Raw genomic sequence first — 22,659 nt, forward strand, 5'->3', positions numbered from 1 at the left:
CTTTTACAAACTGTATTGTGATGCTTGTTACACTCTCTGATAGGTAATTTGCTTTTACATGAGAATATCGAGTATTATTATTATTTCCATATATTATATCTGAATAGAAATAAGCCACCTTTAAATAAAGAAAAATAGAAATACCAAATGCAGGACAGCTTACAGTAATAAATACAGTGCATCCATATTATAAATCTCTTTTAGAGGAGCTCCTGACAGAGGCACTGAATTGAATACTTGAGTAATGAGAAACAAGAAGTGATATGACAGCAATAAAAAACCAATTACAAGTGGAGACGATTAACAGTTCAAGAGAAGATGGATTAACATCTAACCAACCCTGCTTGTCTATGAGACTATACTGCAATATAACATAGAAAAATAACATGGTAATAGAAGGCTTATGGCAACTAGTGAGAAATCAATTCTAAAAAATATGTAAGAAACCCGAATAGTAGCCTGAAAGGCTCAGTAGTAAGGGGGCTAGGAACAGAGCTTCCAACTTTCTAACTCAGTAGTGAGGGGGCTAGGAACAGAGCTTCCAACTTCCTAACTGTAATCTTGAGTAGAAAGTGGGATGTGGTCGGCTCCAAGGTATATATGCGCCAGTATAAGTTAAGTGAATTAGGAGGGCAGCGGAGTTGTCACACTACAACAAACAGCCAATACCAAACCTAAAGTGAGGAATCAGACAGTACTTCATTTGCTTTAAACGAACCCAAAAATTCCCACTGTTCTAGATTATAAACAGAGCTTAACTTTGCGTGTGAAAACCTGAAGGAAAATATTACTGCTTCTCTCCTAACATTACCAATCCAAAGAGAGATAGCGACTCCTTATTCTAACAATTTCGAGCGGGGTAACAACTCCATATTTTAATAACCTCCTACAGCCTTCAGACCAATTGTTATTGTCATGCTACTGTCTATGTAGGCTACAAGCTTGACACTATGTAATAAAGTGAGGCTTGAACGGAAGTGTTGCAGAAAAAGTTTTATGAAGCAAATGATGGTTTAATGTAATTTGAGAGAATATGAGAAATCAACTCCTAAAGTAAATACAGTCAAACTTCTACATAAGAATTTATGTCATATGTTGGATCAAGAATTCCATGAGAATAAACTATAATTCATTTAATTTGGTCCCCAGCACACAAAACTTACGAAAACTCTCAGACAAATATCAGATGATTTTATGTAGTATTGAAATGAGTTATATAATATAATTATATGTAACACAACTTAATTAAGAAAGTAATAATAAATTAATAAGTGGTTGTTGTCCCTTATCTCTATGTAGAGGCACAGCCTTGGTGTGTAAGTAGAGGTGATAGAGACATAAAGACACGGATATACAGATACAGACAGACACTTATAGACGGACAGAGAAACACAGAGACAGCATAACTTACTCTCATTTTAGCTGCAGTAATTTTAAACTAACTGATTTTTACGTCATTTTTCGCACTTTCAATTATGGTTAAAATTTCATTTCGAATGTAATTGTTTAGCCAAGAAGAACTGTATATTGTTTAGCCATGAAACAGTAATGGAAAGGTTCCGAATGTCGTACGCCGGAAATAACCTTTTAGAATGGTAGAATCTTAGAAGTTATTTCCAGATTTTAAGATTATCTCCCATAAGAATTTTGGGAGATAACCTTTCAAGTTATCTCCTAAAATTTTTATGTTAAATGGAGGTTTGACTGTGTTTTCATTAAATCATTCTCTCAAATTACATTAAACCATCTATTGCTTCATAAAACTTTCTCTAGAGCACTTCCATTCAAACCTCACTTTATTACATGGTGTCACGCTTGTAGGCTACATAGACAGTAACATGACAATAACTTGGCATCTGAAAACTGTAGGAGAAACTAACTCCTAAATTAAGCCGAGTATACATCACTATGACAATTGGCTGAAAACTGTAGGAGAGACCAACTCCTAAAGTAGGCCAGGCAGACAGCTCCATGGCAATAACAAGTGGTATGTGTGTGGAGAGAGTAAATCAGTCAAAAACACCTAAAAATGCAGAACAAGAGATAGACAAAGATCCTACAAACCTAGTCTGAAGCGGAGATGCAGTGGGCCGCACTCTGTTGCAAGCAGCAAGATCAGGATAGCTCACATTCTGATGCAGCTTCAGCCAGGCTGTCTGTATGTCCATGAGGAGGAGCTTACACGGTTCATCTAGGAAAACTTGTCGCATAGACATGTGATCATTGCAGACGAGAAACCGATCCCTCAGCAGAAGCATAATGACGAGCGTGAAGTCTTGTAAGACTGTGCTGTCCCAACCCTACCAGATATAAGCATAGGCAACAAATCATCTATATATATTTTTCAAGGTATGTGTGTCATTCCAGCTACAGATATTAAAATCTTGGAATAAAGAATCCAAACCGCAGAAGATTTGATCTCAGACTTTCCAGTTTGCCAGTCGGACGCCTTACCAAGCCACACAGCTTGATAAATTCGCTAGGCGATATATGTTGCAATATGGGAGCAAATAAGCTATCGCTTTCAGGCACGACGCAAAGTGATGATGTAGCGGTAGCTCTTATTAGTAAGCTCACTCAAATTTTCCATTGGCAATGTGCCAGGCTAATAGCTAGTGGCAAGCAACTACATTACCTCTCATTGTTTATGAGCTGATTTTTAATACAAAGCCAACGCCGGGTAGCACAGCTAGTCTTTTATATAATAAAAGCTATGTCTGCCTAGAGACAAAGAATTACATCATACAGGATTCGAACCCACGACAATGAGCTTGATAGCCCGATAAGCTACCACCTATGCCAATCTTTCACCTTCAATGTTTTAAAATTATTTTATATATACATGTACTTATTCTCTGTGCATCAGACAATCGCTCACAGCACAGGACTACCGAGGTGTCAGTGTTAGTAATGAGTGAAAATGAACAAGTCAAAGAATATTCCAGAAATGCTATTTAGAGTTATAAACATGCAACAATCTAATCTATATATATATATGAATCTCAGTATTTGTCTGTCTGTCATTCGTGTGTCTAGTTATAACGATAAAGTTTTAGGTAAGAAAAATCCGCTTCACAAAATATTTGAACTCAGCACCTCTAGGTCTGCAGACAGACGAACTAACCCATGAGACTACATGTCCAACTGGGGGCAGGAATAAATAACTGCAAATATTCATTACATCAGTTAAACCAGGCACACCTGAAGCGCTTGGGGTAGATGCCCCGATTCTAATTTCACCAGCCGATTCAGATACCGATTCGATATACCGATTCTTATTGAAAAATAAATCCGATTCAGATCTTTTGAGTTGCATAGATAATTGTTAATTTTATTATGCAAATATAAATATAATGCAAAGAAAATATAAATATTCATGTATTATTTGTTTGTAGTTATGGAAAAAAGTCATACATGTATATACATTCATATACTGCCATACCGTGCATCTAGTAACAAAACAGTCCATGGTTCTTGAAATCTGTTATTAATAATGGTAATTACTGTTAGTGGTACAGCTTTATCTGTGATAATTAAGTCTTTCTTCTACTGCTGAACGAACTGCTGCGCCTGTACTGTTTAGAGCAAATAAATGTTTCGTTTAATTACCGGCTAATTTAAGGACAGGCTAAATACCGATAAGCCACTGAGGTTAATTTATGCGATACAAGGATACATCATATAGTGGCCTATAGTCAGGATCAAGAGACAGATAGATAACTTTATGGGTTTATGCATCGGCTGCTCAAATTACTTTCGTAATGCTAGTAAATAGAAACATTACACCGCATTCATGTTTCCCATGATTGTTCTTTTGTTCGTGATTGGCTGCAATAAATCATATCGCTGTAATTGGGAAATACCGCACTTTGTGATTACGTCCTGACTAAAGCCAAAATATTCCTCAGCTGTGTGGATGTTTATTAGGCTACAGACATGAAATAGATTGTGTGACAGGCTTGTAATTCATTAGGTTAAAAGAAGGAACTTGCAGCTGATGATTTGTTATTAGTGTAGCAGGCTAAAATGCGGTTTTCTGCTAAATAGTTGACCTGTAAAAAGTATCTGAAGTTTCCGATTTTTCAAGAAAAGATCGGCCGATACCGATTCAGATACTTAACACCCATATTGGCACCGATACCGATTCCGATATTAGAAATGGGGCAACTCTAGCTTGGGGTTATTAACTAGCTCGCTTGATCATTGCTTGATCATTACGCATAACATAACGTTTATTATGCTGCCTTTTGACATGGCTCTTACTATAGTAAGAATTTTACTAGCTTATGTTACTAGCTTCAAATTAATTGGGTAATTATCTTATTAACCATGCAGCGCCAGGATTTCACCTGGTCAATCCATACACTTTAAACAATCAAACTAACAGCAATAAGTTAGATTAACCAATTAGAAAGCATACACTAGCCAATCAAACTGTACAAAGATCAGAGTATGCGAGTGATATCAGTATAAGTCAGCCGGCACTCACCTGAAGAAAAAGTTGGTCCCACACAAACATCACTGATGTGGTGTCAAGGACACTGACAAATCCCTCGCCTATCCACTTTCTGATATACATACGCGGGTCAGCAAGTAGCTGCTGTGGATCAGAACTCTCTTGTTCAGGAGGCTTCTTGAGCATCTTTAGAGCCTCCTGTCTTTCCTATCAATATAGAAACATTGCATAAGAATACTGTTGTCACTCTATGAGCGTGGTCAGGAAAGCAAAAGGGGGAATAACTCCACACACATGCGCACGCACACACCATACAGTCATGATTTTAAGTTTTATTTCCTGGCATAAACTTGATCAACAAACTGGCTTGCTATGGAATAGTGAAATGGAAGATAAATGTTCAGCTGTGATAAGCAATTGCCATATCAAAAATATGAATCGGAATACTTTATCTTGTGAGTATAAAAATATATGCTATTCCATCCCTGGACTTATGGCTATGACACCATTTCTAATTTTGTGAACGATGTACACATGTTCTTTATCCTTTTTTATCTTAAAAAAGGTTGACTGTTGGCAGGCTTATGAGAAGTCATTGCAAAACTTGTGCGGCTCAATGATTCTACATACAAAATTGACAACTAAAATTATTGTACTATCATTCATAGCTTGACGCATTTTATAAACACCGTAATAAACCATTATGCACTGGTTCACTTATGCATAAACAAGGATGAATAACTGGGTGGAACTTGTTCAGTTTGATATGTCCTACAGTCAGGTATGTGTGGGAGTGTGTGTGTGGATGTACGGATGGGTGTGCAAGTGGGTGTGAGGGTGAGTGTGGAGGGTGAGTGTGAGGGGGTGCTGGTGTAATACCTCGAAGATCGGGTTTGGTGTTTTCTTTGCTTGCTGCAAGCAAAGGCTATGCGTGTTTTAAGATTATTGCTGTACAAGAAATGACTTTGTGATTTTGGCTAGACATGTCTGAGTCCAGTAGAAAGGGAACCTCGACAACTGGAAACATGCCCAGTTTGAAAGTTTAAAGATGTAGTTGCGTCAAAAAAGTCAATTAGGACCCATAAAAGGCTAAAACATCAGCTACAATTTGATGCCATTTTTGTCTTTGTAGACCAACCCTGTCCAGATATATATGCGTTTGAATGAGGCCCTCTTTTAAAAAGCTCACGTTCCAGCGAGTGCCTATTTCGTGACGTCACAAGCAAGGTATCTGAAACGAAACCACGAGCAATAAATATGAGGTCGATTCGTTAGCCAATCATGCGTGCGAAATTTTTATATAGGCCGTAATAAATGTTATCACTCGTAAAACGCGTTGTCTGTGATCTCGAAGATTCTCCTAATTAGAGAATTCATTATCATTACGCGTTACAGATTCAACGCGTTTCAACAATTACTAAGCTATACATAGTTTTAAAATGGCTTCAAGTTCGAGCGACCGCTACTCAGAGTTATCTGAGCAACTTTTAGTAAAAGATTAGAGTAGACAGCCTATGGCCAAAGCTGACAGGCGTCAGCAGCGTTTTGCTGCAGAAGAAGACAGAATGGAGGTAAATTAACTTAGAGTCTTCTATACTTGAGTAAATGTAATATTTTTTATAGTCATAAATACATATACTAATTAATAAAATGATAATTCTTTGCTATCTCCAATCATCGTTTCATAGCTTATCTGCCGTTTTACCTAGCTATAATATTTTTTTCGAATTTTCTTTGGTAAATTAGAGTCATGATTACAAATTATTTTCACTCGTAGGAAGTGGGTAAAATCGATTGATCATTGCAAATCTTTAATTTCCAGAACCAAAGCTTCGAATCGTTGGCTTGGCGTACTTGTGCCTTTATTAAATGTTTATTCGTTTTTAAAATTACACTCGCAATCTATTTAACTCCCGATTTGGAAGCTGTCAATAGATACGCTTTAGAATGACATATATTTATTGCATTTTTTTTTACTGATTACAGAATGTTTATGTCGTCCCACCAGCCGAAGAAGCTTTGTCAGTGTGGAAACTGCCATAAAGTGGAAAGGGAGACTTGAATGCATGCTGCATAAGCCATGATGTTTTGTTTGAGTTTGTTGCAGTAGATGAATTTGTCTTATTGTATCAGCTAATACTATCTGAGTGGCCACGACTTGATGAATATTTTTAATAAAAGTTTTATGCCGAGATGAAAATATTTTTGCTTGTAAAAATTATATAATAAAATAATATTGTTGAAGATAATGCAAAACATGATTTGCAGAATATTGTAGTGAATCGGATATGGTATATGGGTGTCCGCAGAACTGGAGAATGTGAGTTCAAATCCAGTTTGCAGCAGACTTCTCATCCTTAAAACTCTATCCCTGTCTATATTCTTTTCAAAGAGGTGGCTTGCTTATTTCACTTATCTAGTATTCGGTAAGAATACTACTAGTAAGAAACTAGTACGTAGGCAATAGGTAATAGGCGACATAATGTGGCGGGGCTTATGGGAGGCTGTATATCGTTTGTATGGGTAGCTGCAGAACTGTGCTGATACAAAGACCGCGTTCTACAAAAGTGACTTGACAGAATTACCGTAGACCGGTAGAATTGGTAGTCGGTACCCAAATGTTTACACAACATTTGGAGAAAGTGAGTAGAACAAATTTTCAATTTTCGTTATTTGAGGCCTTTGAAACATTCATAATAATGCATCTGTAGCAGGATTTAAAATTTTATTCTAGCCAACATGAGCAAATACAAAATAAGATATATGCCAATAGAGCCGCGTAAGACTAGACTTTTATCGCAAATACCCAATGTGAATACGAGAGATAGAGACAGGTTGCCTAACGCGTGACATCATTTTGGGCAAGTCTGGGCACGTTTTGGTGGCCTGAGCGTTTTTACGGCGATCAGATTTTTTCGGTTTTAATCTTCAAATATCTTGGCAATGCGATCGCGTAAAACAACAAACAACATATCAACTGATAGAGAAAAAAAATGCTTTCTTTTAAGATCAACTTAAATTTGACGCAACTACATCTTTAAGGTTTGATGCCATTCCTGCCACAGCCAGTGGCCTTATTTAAAAATGAGACTCTAACCTGCTGTTCAGAGGTCAGACAGCCTAGACCAATGCCACAACTGTTCTAGTAGTTTTTTCATGTCACATAGACATAGAAACACTATGTACATATGTTCTTATGCACATGTACAAATGAACATATGTACATGTACTTGAGAACATGTACTTTTTCCATGTCACATAGACATGGAAAAACTATGTACATATGTTCTTATGCACATGTACAAATGAACATATGTACATGTACTTGAGAACATGTACTTTGTCCATATCACATAGACATGGAAAAACTATGTACATATGCTCTTATGCACATGTACAAATGAACATATGTACATGTACTTGAGAACATGTACTTTTTCCATGTCACATAGACATGGAAAAACTATGTCTGATAGTTCTATGGCTGATTAACTTCTATGAAACACACTCGCACTGTATTTCAACCAATATTAATGAGTTGCGATCCAATATGCTGCACATCATCAGCATTATTACAGTACATAAGCATAAAGTCCTAAACATTAGAGAAGTGAATACGGGCTGCTGCAGACACCCCTACCTTTTGAACCTGCTCTAACAGGAAGTCCTTAGTCTTGAACTGTACATTCAGCTGGCAGATAGACATGAGGTGATCATGAAACTCTTTGTCATTGATGAGCAGCAGATGAATGACCATGTCAGAGACAGCGTGTACATTTGACCATTGGGTGAACAGACTGCAAATATGGTACTGCCCATGATAATACCTTGTCCTCCCGAACCTCTCACAGTTGTAAGGTAAAATATTGAAGATATCTTGTGTGACCCAGTGTTCAGTAACCCACCACATATCTTATACCTGATAGCAGAGGTTATGAACGGTGATAAATTAGGATACACTTCAAGGCCATGAATCGACCAATCACCAGATACTACAGTAAACTTGATCACTACGATTAGTAACTTATATATTTTACACTACCTTTGAAAAAAAATCCAAAAACTTGAAAACTAGATCAGTAAGAGATTACCTGGAGTTAAGTATGTCGAGGTACATAGCCAGCTCATATACATATTCTGCGCCAGATGTGACGGCGTTGCTAGAAAACGCGAGCTAAAAATAAATAAGTCAATGAATAAATTCACGGATAGTTACAGTAAAAGCAACACATCAACCATCCTCATCTATAGATAACACTGATTTGGAAATAAATTTTACTATTAAATATTTGCCATAAGCTACTTCTATGGTGAAATATACTTAACGTTTAGTGATTTCATATTTTGTATATCAACTTACAAATGCTATAGTCAAACAGCTATAGACAAAGACTTCCTAATATGTTGAAAACCAATCAGATTCAGCATCACAACTAACTGAATAACTGAGAGCATAGACAACCAACTCATAACACAATGCAGCAGGGCTGTTAAGGTAGTGAATCCTTTTAATTGATATGAACCTGGTGGGCTGTAGCCTAACTTCAGCTAATAATTTCCGAATCACGTTTCCATAAAATTTATATGAAATGACTCCCAAGTAAATAGATGTGGCCCTGAGATTCCTGCCTTCGAATCAAAAGTGTAATTTTAAACAGTATAAATATCACATCCAACCAAATATTAGGTTTTATGCTTCATCCCTACAGTAGTAAAAGATTAGTTGCTGGAACTCGTAGGAAAAATTCTTCCAGATCGAGAGCAGACAACTCTATTATGCATGTGTATTGCATTGTCATATGCGAAACAAGCTGAATGATAATAAAGTGAGAAATAAACAGACAAGATACAGCTAGATTGAAGTATTTTCACTTGATCTCAGAAATAAAATAAAAAATGAATGCTTTTGAAGAAAACCGAAAAGAAATGTTTGACAAGACGTTGGCAAAATTAAATGAACATGCAGTGGGATGACCATGGGTAAAGGACAACCATTAGTTTTTACGCTACTATAAAATACTTCATTAACTGGTGATTGGAAATTCCAGTCAGTGCATGTCAGGTTGTTAAACCATAACTATCACGAACAACTTTACTAGGTAAATCAGACACGCTGATTCCGATTTTGTACTCAAAATAAAGATTGGTCCACTAACTTTTAGAGTAATGAAGGATTTTTTACAGCGTTTTAATATCGGTCTCGAAAACAACACGATCGGCATAACAAGCTCCGCCCATAAATACGTGACGTAACCTAGCTTTTTAAGAACAGAAGTTACGTAGGGATGTTTAGACCGATTTAGAATAATAGAAATGGGTGTTTTAAAATGCATTAATATTTAAATTCAGCCTTAAAAATAATATCAGTCTTTTCTGAAAGGTAGATAAGCTATTTAACATTGCATATTTAAAAAAGCGCGATAACAACGCTAGCTTGTGATAAAACAGCGCTTTTTGAGCTCATCTTTCTTGGCGTTCAGCCCATTTAAACGTCATGTAACAAGCTACGAGCAATTTTAAATAGTTTATATACCTTTCATAAAAAACTGAAATTATTTTACAGGCTGGATTTAGATAACAATGTGTTTTAAGACACCAATCTCTATTATTCTAAATCGGACTAAACATTCCTAACTTCCGTTCCTGAAAAATCTAGGTTTCGTCACATATTTATGGGCAGAGCTTGTAATGCCGATTGTGTTGTTTTTGAAACGGATATTGAAACGCTTTAAAAAAGCCTAAATGACTTTGAAGGTTAGTGGACTAATCTTTATTTTGAGTACAAAATCGGAATGAACATGTCTGATTTACTTAATAAATACGATAAAAGTTGTTCGTGACAGTTATGGTTTAAATATTAATTTTTGCACAAGATATAATACGGACTTAAAAACCATCTAAATGGACACCTGTCAGGTCATGTCAAACTGCTCACCTGGAGCGGAAAGAGCCAGAGGATAAGGTAGGGCTCATAAGTCCTATCGTATGTGTAGAGGATGTTCAGTGCTTTCACAGCATCTTTCATCATGCTCTGGTTTCTATAAACAGACACAGCCCAACAGACTAAAGGTAAAGAGAAGCAACATCACTAGGATCACAAGCTACCCAATGAGAAACATGTTCATCAGGTGATTTGTGAAATTACAATGTCCTAAAACACTGATGATGGAAGTGCAATTGAACCCTTCACAAAGAAGGCACTTAAAGTTGTAAGGTCTATGTGAGGGTTAGAGTGAATAAGATGGAAAAACACTAGTAGTATGAGGAGTTGTCTATACATCACTAACAACCACAAACAACTCTCATTTTACAATTCTCAAATAATGAAAGTTAAAAATTTTCTTTTTTATGTTAATAAATAAAATAAGCAGTTATTTGTTCGCAATCGATCCAAGAGTTTAAAAAAAACCAGTATTTGTCGATAGACATGGGAAAAGCAATGGGTACGGCTTATCACTCGGCCACAACCGTATGACTGTAAAACCAGTAGACGCTATAATGCTATAGGATTGTTACGTACTCCATGAATTAGCAAGGCCATATATAATATGAGACAGACACAATACAGCTGCATGAATGTAAAGAGAAAGCACTGACCTGTAGGTGGCAAGAGCTGGTACAGTGCCATACAGCTCTAATGTAGAATTCTCTATTATCCTGTGAATAGGAGACTGGGTCGCTCGCTTTATCCTCAGCTCTCCTACATTCCTAGCAACCGTCTTGCCAAACCTGTCAATCAGATGACAAATGCAGGCAAGTTGTCTAAAATTGGCAAAATGCAAAATATGTCATAATTACCATAGATAAAACGAGTGATGTGTCTCAAATATTGTCAGTAACATACAGGCCAAAGATAAACTAGTCATTAATCTTTGAGATCAATGATCAGGCTTCCTACATTCAATCAAGCGGCACAAACCATTGCTACTACTGGTTCAGCCTTCACGGCTTCAGTACTTTCACAGGGTATTCATTCATAAAATCAAACAACATAAATTACAAAAACACTAAAATTACATAAATCTCTTTCATATCTACAAGCATCTGACCTCCTTCTCGCAGTGAACCCAGTTACCGTAACCACAAGCATGACTATTTAAACCAGATCAAGTACATACTACAGCGTAAGTACATTCTCTGGTCCAAAGTACTGGGACTGAAGTTGAAACACAAACTGAAAGTCAGTCAAGAAAACTTCAATTAATTCACTTATTATTAGAGATGCACAACGATTATAACAATTAATCGCGATTAATAACTGGCCTGAACCAGTTAATCTTCGATTAATCTTAGAATTCATCTAGCAAAAACCTGCATATTCGAAAACAAATAATACAGCTAAATACAAATTTAAATACATCAAGTTAATTATTTAATTAACGCGATCATTGTGCAGCCCTACTTATTATATATGAAGTTCATACAATAAAATTAATACAATAAGTTTAGAAAGTAGTTTAAGTTTTCTGGTGTAAAAAGTACAGCTTATACTTTAAAAAATCAGTTTCTATCTCATGGAATTTTACTTTTGGTGAGGCCCTAGTCCTAATCAACTGTGAAAAATGAGGGATCAATGTCTTTAGTTCACCGCATTGTATTACCTAAACCAACAGTCTAGACTGGTTTGCTTATTAAACTTTCTGTCAGATAGGAGACTTTACGGCTAAAAATATTCTTGAGACTGTTATTCACTCATACAGACTCTCACAAACAACAAACGTCCAACAGTGTGTGTTTTCCATAACTAGTTGTTAGTATAATTCTTATTTGTTCAGACTTTGAGAGATAAAAATATAAAAAATTAAAAATGAAAATATAAATAAAAAAGCTAAAATCCATAATCTCTCATACTCTTGCCTAGTGTGCATTCCATTTTAGTAGTAGTGATCATGGCTAGCAGTTTTTTATTACATTTTGTAAAATGTACAAGTACAAAGTACTAGTGATACCCTCATCATGCCTCTTGAACAAAATTGTCTAATAAATCTAAAAGAAAGGGTACAATGCTTACGATTTACGATTAATGTAAAGGCGATTACTGGGTATGAGTGTATTATTATTAATTTCTATGTCGTAAATTTTCATTTTTGTCATTCATTACTGCCGATGGTGAGAGACTACTGTATGCTCAACCGTAGCAAAAGAATGCTATATAAAATATGATGTGAAACTAGTGATAAGCTCCAGGTATCACCAGTCATATATCTGAACAATGCACACATCAATTACTAGTCAGCGCTGTGTCAAGAGATATAATAAACTTTATACCTTTCCCGCAGGATCCGCTCAACGTTGGCTCCACGTACAAGCCGGTCTTTCTCAGACTGATAAAGACATTCTGTCCAGATGTAGGTTCGGAGACTTCTAGGCAAAAGTCGCCCATGCAGACGTTTGGCCACAACTTTGAATCGGCCAGGACTACGTTCCAGCAGTTTTACCACAGACTCAGCTGCATGAGAAGAACTTTACTATTATAGAAGTCTTTCTGTCAGCATCAACTATTATAAGACATGATTCATCAACTCTGTTTTACGAACCCGTCCCTATAGTCTGTGTACATGATATTACAAACATTTGAGGAATACTTGCAAAGGGTAAGGTTACTTTTAAGAACGCTAGAATATCTGTCTAGTGAAAAGCTAGGAAACTACCAGCACCAACAACCATGGCCACATGCTGAAAATAAAGGGCTGGAGTGACAAAAACTGTTCATGATAGCCAATCAGTAAACAGAAAGTAGCAGGTTCATTTACTTTAGTCTATTATGAAGTGACAAGGATATTTTTTGTGCAAAATCATCTGCTTAATAGAAAACATAGCTTATGATCTTCCAATAGAAAATCATATATGGAATTTCTAAAATGTCTTGCTAGCCGGCTATGAAAATTCCCAAAATATAAACCAAACTGTTTAGGAATTGCTAAAATCTAAAGCTAGCTGGTTATAAAATTTCCAAAATTTGAATTTAACTGACTAGGAATTTTTAAAATGTACATCGAACCGCTTAAAATTTTCAAAATGTAAAGTTGCCTGGTTATGGAATTTCTAAAATGCAGAGCTAGCTGGTTATGACATTTTCAAAATTTAAATTCAGTCAATCCAAAGTATGAAGTTTTATGTACAAATAAAACTAGTAAACGACACACTTCTTTGATGAGACAATCATAACTGCTATCCATATGGTAACCATTACAGTACAACTATCCCAATGGTAACCATACAGTACAACTATCACTATGGTAACCATACAGTACATCTATCACTATGGTAACCATACAGTACATCTATTACTATGGTAACCATTACAGTACATCTATCACTATGGTAACAATTACAGTACATCTATCACTATGGTAACCATACAGTACATCTATTGCTATGGTAACCATACAGTACATCTATTGCTATGGTAACCATACAGTACATCTATCACTATGGTAACCATTACAGTACATCTATTACTATGGTAACCATTACAGTACAACTATCACCATGGTAACCATTACAGTACAACTATCACTATGGTAACCATTACAGTACATCTATTACTATGGTAACCATTACAGTACATCTATTACTATGGTAACCATTACAGTACAACTATCCCAATGGTAACCATTACAGTACAACTATCACTATGGTAACGATTACAGTACAACTATTACTATGGTAACCATTACAGTACAACTATCCCAATGGTAACCATTACAGTACAACTATCACTATGGTAACCATTACAGTACAACTATTACTATGGTAACCATTACAGTACAACTATCCCAATGGTAACCATTACAGTACATCTATTACTATGGTAACCATTACAGTACAACTATCCCAATGGTAACCATTACAGTACAACTATTACTATGGTAACCATTACAGTACAACTATTGCTATGGTAACCATACAGTACATCTATCACTATGGTAACCATTACAGTACAACTATTGCTATGGTAACCATACAGTACATCTATCACTATGGTAACCATTACAGTACAACTATTGCTATGGTAACCATACAGTACATCTATCACTATGGTAACCATTACAGTACAACTATTGCTATGGTAACCATACAGTACATCTATCACTATGGTAACCATTACAGTACAACTATTGCTATGGTAACCATACAGTACATCTATCACTATGGTAACCATTACAGTACAACTATTGCTATGGTAACCATTACAGTACAACTATTACTATGGTAACCATTACAGTACAACTATTGCTATGGAAACCATTACAGTACAACTATTGCTATGGAAACCATTACAGTACATCTATTACTATGGTAACCATTACAGTACAACTATTGCTATGGAAACCATTACAGTACAACTATCCCAATGGTAACCATTACAGTACAACTATCCCAATGGTAACCATTACAGTACAACTATTGCTATGGAAACCATTACAGTACAACTATTGCTATGGAAACCATTACAGTACAACTATCACTATGGTAACCATTACAGTACAACTATCCCAATGGTAACCATTACAGTACAACTATTACTATGGTAACCATTACAGTACAACTATCACTATGGTAACCATTACAGTACAACTATCCCAATGGTAACCATTACAGTACAACTATTACTATGGTAACCATTACAGTACAACTATCACTATGGTAACCATTACAGTACAACTATTGCTATGGTAACCATACAGTACATCTATCACTATGGTAACCATTACAGTACAACTATTGCTATGGTAACCATACAGTACATCTATCACTATGGTAACCATTACAGTACAACTATTGCTATGGTAACCATACAGTACATCTATCACTATGGTAACCATTACAGTACAACTATTACTATGGTAACCATTACAGTACAACTATTGCTATGGAAACCATTACAGTACAACTATTGCTATGGAAACCATTACAGTACAACTATCCCAATGGTAACCATTACAGTACAACTATCCCAATGGTAACCATTACAGTACAACTATTGCTATGGAAACCATTACAGTACAACTATTGCTATGGAAACCATTACAGTACAACTATCACTATGGTAACCATTACAGTACAACTATCCCAATGGTAACCATTACAGTACAACTATTACTATGGTAACCATTACAGTACATCTATTACTATGGTAACCATTACAGTACAACTATCACTATGGTAACCATTACAGTACAACTATCCCAATGGTAACCATTACAGTACATCTATCACTATGGTAACCATTACAGTACAACTATCACTATGGTAACCATTACAGTACAACTATTACTATGGTAACCATTACAGTACAACTATCACTATGGTAACCATTACAGTACAACTATCCCAATGGTAACCATTACAGTACAACTATTACTATGGTAACCATTACAGTACAACTATCACTATGGTAACCATTACAGTACAACTATCCCAATGGTAACCATTACAGTACAACTATTACTATGGTAACCATTACAGTACAACTATCACTATGGTAACCATTACAGTACAACTATCCCAATGGTAACCATTACAGTACAACTATTACTATGGTAACCATTACAGTACAACTATTACTATGGTAACCATTACAGTACAACTATCCCAATGGTAACCATACAGTACAACTATCACTATGGTAACCATTACAGTACAACTATCCCAATGGTAACCATACAGTACAACTATCCCAATGGTAACCATTACAGTACAACTATTACTATGGTAACCATTACAGTACAACTATTGCTATGGTAACCATACAGTACATCTATCACTATGGTAACCATTACAGTACAACTATTGCTATGGTAACCATACAGTACATCTATCACTATGGTAACCATTACAGTACAACTATTGCTATGGTAACCATACAGTACATCTATCACTATGGTAACCATTACAGTACAACTATTGCTATGGTAACCATTACAGTACAACTATTACTATGGTAACCATACAGTACAACTATCACTATGGTAACCATTACAGTACAACTATTGCTATGGAAACCATTACAGTACAACTATTGCTATGGAAACCATTACAGTACAACTATTACTATGGTAACCATTACAGTACATCTATTACTATGGTAACCATTACAGTACAACTATCACTATGGTAACCATTACAGTCAACTATCCCAATGGTAACCATTACAGTACAACTATTACTATGGTAACCATTACAGTACATCTATTACTATGGTAACCATTACAGTACAACTATCACTATGGTAACCATTACAGTACAACTATTGCTATGGAAACCATTACAGTACAACTATTGCTATGGAAACCATTACAGTACAACTATTACTATGGTAACCATTACAGTACATCTATTACTATGGTAACCATTACAGTACAACTATCACTATGGTAACCATTACAGTACAACTATCCCAATGGTAACCATTACAGTACAACTATTACTATGGTAACCATTACAGTACATCTATTACTATGGTAACCATTACAGTACAACTATCACTATGGTAACCATTACAGTACAACTATTGCTATGGAAACCATTACAGTACAACTATTGCTATGGAAACCATTACAGTACAACTATTGCTATGGAAACCATTACAGTACAACTATTACTATGGTAACCATTACAGTACATCTATTACTATGGTAACCATTACAGTACAACTATCACTATGGTAACCATTACAGTACAACTATCCCAATGGTAACCATTACAGTACAACTATTACTATGGTAACCATTACAGTACATCTATTACTATGGTAACCATTACAGTACAACTATCACTATGGTAACCATACAGTACAACTATTACTATGGTAACCATTACAGTACAACTATTACTATGGTAACCATTACAGTACATCTATTACTATGGTAACCATTACAGTACAACTATCCCAATGGTAACCATTACAGTACAACTATCACTATGGTAACCATTACAGTACATCTATTACTATGGTAACCATTACAGTACAACTATCCCAATGGTAACCATTACAGTACAACTATCACTATGGTAACCATACAGTACAACTATTACTATGGTAACCATTACAGTACAACTATTACTATGGTAACCATTACAGTACATCTATTACTATGGTAACCATTACAGTACAACTATCACTATGGTAACCATACAGTACAACTATTACTATGGTAACCATTACAGTACAACTATTACTATGGTAACCATACAGTACAACTATCACTATGGTAACCATTACAGTACAACTATCCCAATGGTAACCATTACAGTACAACTATTACTATGGTAACCATTACAGTACAACTATCACTATGGTAACCATACAGTACAACTATCACTATGGTAACCATTACAGTACAACTATCACTATGGTAACCATTACAGTACAACTATCCCAATGGTAACCATTACAGTACAACTATCACTATGGAAACCATTACAGTACAACTATCCCAATGGTAACCATTACAGTACAACTATTACTATGGTAACCATTACAGTACATCTATTACTATGGTAACCATTACAGTACAACTATCACTATGGTAACCATTACAGTACATCTATTACTATGGTAACCATTACAGTACAACTATCACTATGGTAACCATTACAGTACAACTATCACTATGGTAACCATACAGTACAACTATTACTATGGTAACCATTACAGTACAACTATCCCAATGGTAACCATTACAGTACAACTATTACTATGGTAACCATTACAGTACAACTATCACTATGGTAACCATACAGTACAACTATTACTATGGTAACCATTACAGTACAACTATCACTATGGTAACCATACAGTACAACTATTACTATGGTAACCATTACAGTACAACTATCACTATGGTAACCATACAGTACAACTATTACTATGGTAACCATTACAGTACAACTATCACTATGGTAACCATTACAGTACAACTATCACTATGGTAACCATACAGTACAACTATTACTATGGTAACCATTACAGTACAACTATCACTATGGTAACCATACAGTACAACTATTACTATGGTAACCATTACAGTACAACTATCACTATGGTAACCATACAGTACAACTATTACTATGGTAACCATTACAGTACAACTATCACTATGGTAACCATTACAGTACAACTATCACTATGGTAACCATTACAGTACATCTATTGCTATGGTAACCATTACAGTACAACTATCCCAATGGTAACCATTACAGTACAACTATTACTATGGTAACCATTACAGTACAACTATCCCAATGGTAACCATTACAGTACAACTATCCCAATGGTAACCATTACAGTACAACTATCACTATGGTAACCATACAGTACAACTATTACTATGGTAACCATTACAGTACAACTATCACTATGGTAACCATTACAGTACATCTATTGCTATGGTAACCATTACAGTACAACTATCCCAATGGTAACCATTACAGTACAACTATTACTATGGTAACCATTACAGTACAACTATCACTATGGTAACCATACAGTACAACTATTACTATGGTAACCATTACAGTACAACTATCACTATGGTAACCATACAGTACAACTATTACTATGGTAACCATTACAGTACAACTATCCCAATGGTAACCATTACAGTACAACTATTACTATGGTAACCATTACAGTACAACTATCACTATGGTAACCATACAGTACAACTATTACTATGGTAACCATTACAGTACAACTATCACTATGGAAACCATTACAGTACAACTATCCCAATGGTAACCATACAGTACAACTATCCCAATGGTAACCATTACAGTACAACTATCACTATGGAAACCATTACAGTACAACTATCCCAATGGTAACCATTACAGTACAACTATTACTATGGTAACCATTACAGTACAACTATCCCTATGGTAACCATACAGTACAACTATTACTATGGTAACCATTACAGTACAACTATCACTATGGTAACCATTACAGTACAACTATTACTATGGTAACCATTACAGTACAACTATCCCTATGGTAACCATACAGTACAACTATTACTATGGAAACCATTACAGTACAACTATTACTATGGTAACCATTACAGTACAACTATCACTATGGTAACCATTACAGTACAACTATTACTATGGTAACCATTACAGTACAACTATCCCAATGGTAACCATTACAGTACAACTATCCCAATGGTAACCATACAGTACAACTATTACTATGGAAACCATTACAGTACAACTATCACTATGGTAACCATTACAGTACAACTATTACTATGGTAACCATACAGTACAACTATCCCAATGGTAACCATTACAGTACAACTATCCCAATGGTAACCATTACAGTACAACTATTACTATGGTAACCATTACAGTACAACTATCACTATGGTAACCATTACAGTACAACTATCCCAATGGTAACCATACAGTACAACTATTACTATGGAAACCATTACAGTACAACTATCACTATGGTAACCATTACAGTACAACTATCCCAATGGTAACCATTACAGTACAACTATTACTATGGTAACCATTACAGTACAACTATCCCAATGGTAACCATTACAGTACAACTATCCCAATGGTAACCATTACAGTACTACTATTACTATGGTAACCATTACAGTACAACTATCACTATGGTAACCATTACAGTACAACTATTACTATGGTAACCATTACAGTACAACTATTGCTATGGTAACCATACAGTACAACTATTACTATGGTAACCATTACAGTACAACTATCACTATGGTAACCATACAGTACAACTATTACTATGGTAACCATACAGTACAACTATCCCAATGGTAACCATTACAGTACAACTATCCCAATGGTAACCATTACAGTACAACTATTACTATGGTAACCATTACAGTACAACTATCACTATGGTAACCATTACAGTACAACTATTACTATGGTAACCATTACAGTACAACTATTGCTATGGTAACCATACAGTACAACTATTACTATGGTAACCATTACAGTACAACTATCACTATGGTAACCATACAGTACAACTATTACTATGGTAACCATTACAGTACAACTATCCCAATGGTAACCATACAGTACAACTATTACTATGGTAACCATTACAGTACAACTATCCCAATGGTAACCATTACAGTACAACTATCACTATGGTAACCATACAGTACAACTATTACTATGGTAACCATTACAGTACAACTATCCCAATGGTAACCATTACAGTACAACTATCCCAATGGTAACCATTACAGTACAACTATTACTATGGTAACCATTACAGTACAACTATCACTATGGTAACCATACAGTACAACTATTACTATGGTAACCATTACAGTACAACTATCCCAATGGTAACCATACAGTACAACTATCACTATGGTAACCATTACAGTACAACTATCCCAATGGTAACCATTACAGTACAACTATTACTATGGTAACCATTACAGTACATCTATTACTATGGTAACCATTACAGTACAACTATCACTATGGTAACCATTACAGTACAACTATCCCAATGGTAACCATTACAGTACAACTATCACTATGGTAACCATTACAGTACATCTATCACTATGGTAACCATTACAGTACAACTATCACTATGGTAACCATTACAGTACATCTATTACTATGGTAACCATTACAGTACATCTATCACTATGGTAACCATTACAGTACAACTATCCCAATGGTAACCATTACAGTACAACTATCACTATGGTAACCATTACAGTACATCTATCACTATGGTAACCATTACAGTACAACTATCACTATGGTAACCATTACAGTACAACTATCCCAATGGTAACCATTACAGTACAACTATCACTATGGTAACCATTACAGTACATCTATCACTATGGTAACCATTACAGTACAACTATCACTATGGTAACCATTACAGTACAACTATCCCAATGGTAACCATTACAGTACAACTATCACTATGGTAACCATTACAGTACAACTATCACTATGGTAACCATACAGTACAACTATCCCAATGGTAACCATTACAGTACAACTATCCCAATGGTAACCATTACAGTACAACTATCACTATGGTAACCATTACAGTACAACTATCCCAATGGTAACCATTACAGTACAACTATTACTATGGTAACCATTACAGTACAACTATCCCAATGGTAACCATTACAGTACAACTATCCCAATGGTAACCATTACAGTACAACTATCACTATGGTAACCATTACAGTACAACTATCCCAATGGTAACCATTACAGTACAACTATCACTATGGTAACCATTACAGTACAACTATCCCAATGGTAACCATTACAGTACATCTATCACTATGGTAACCATTACAGTACAACTATTACTATGGTAACCATACAGTACAACTATCACTATGGTAACCATTACAGTACAACTATCACTATGGTAACCATTACAGTACAACTATCACTATGGTAACCATTACAGTACAACTATCCCAATGGTAACCATTACAGTACAACTATTACTATGGTAACCATTACAGTACAACTATTACTATGGTAACCATTACAGTACAACTATCCCAATGGTAACCATTACAGTACAACTATCACTATGGTAACCATTACAGTACATCTATCACTATGGTAACCATTACAGTACAACTATCACTATGGTAACCATTACAGTACAACTATCCCAATGGTAACCATTACAGTACAACTATCCCAATGGTAACCATTACAGTACAACTATTACTATGGTAACCATTACAGTACAACTATCACTATGGTAACCATTACAGTACAACTATCACTATGGTAACCATTACAGTACAACTATCCCAATGGTAACCATTACAGTACAACTATTACTATGGTAACCATTACAGTACAACTATCCCAATGGTAACCATTACAGTACAACTATCACTATGGTAACCATTACAGTACAACTATCCCAATGGTAACCATTACAGTACAACTATTGCTATGGAAACCATTACAGTACAACTATCACTATGGTAACCATTACAGTACAACTATCCCAATGGTAACCATTACAGTACAACTATTACTATGGTAACCATTACAGTACAACTATCCCAATGGTAACCATTACAGTACAACTATTACTATGGTAACCATTACAGTACAACTATCACTATGGTAACCATTACAGTACAACTATCCCAATGGTAACCATTACAGTACAACTATTGCTA

The 22,659-nt window shown here is 35.5% G+C and overlaps 1 protein-coding gene across 1 annotated transcript in view; it reads right to left on the reverse strand.

Moving 5' to 3' along the window:
• Positions 1 to 72: 72 nt before the first annotated feature.
• Positions 73 to 22,659, reverse strand: part of LOC137404506 (uncharacterized) — a 33,122-nt gene continuing 10,535 nt past the window's right edge. The window contains exons 7-14 of the mRNA XM_068090732.1: positions 12,725 to 12,905; positions 11,054 to 11,185; positions 10,392 to 10,494; positions 8,548 to 8,630; positions 8,097 to 8,253; positions 4,490 to 4,663; positions 2,065 to 2,300; positions 73 to 649 (exon numbers count right to left, since the gene is read on the reverse strand). Coding sequence (XP_067946833.1) covers positions 625 to 649; positions 2,065 to 2,300; positions 4,490 to 4,663; positions 8,097 to 8,253; positions 8,548 to 8,630; positions 10,392 to 10,494; positions 11,054 to 11,185; positions 12,725 to 12,905 — 1,091 coding nt within the window. The 3' untranslated portion in view covers positions 73 to 624. The remainder of the gene's footprint in view (positions 650 to 2,064; positions 2,301 to 4,489; positions 4,664 to 8,096; positions 8,254 to 8,547; positions 8,631 to 10,391; positions 10,495 to 11,053; positions 11,186 to 12,724; positions 12,906 to 22,659) is intronic.

The sequence above is a fragment of the Watersipora subatra genome, chromosome 9, assembly GCF_963576615.1.
Source record: "Watersipora subatra chromosome 9, tzWatSuba1.1, whole genome shotgun sequence".
Lineage (NCBI taxonomy): Eukaryota > Metazoa > Bryozoa > Gymnolaemata > Cheilostomatida > Watersiporidae > Watersipora > Watersipora subatra.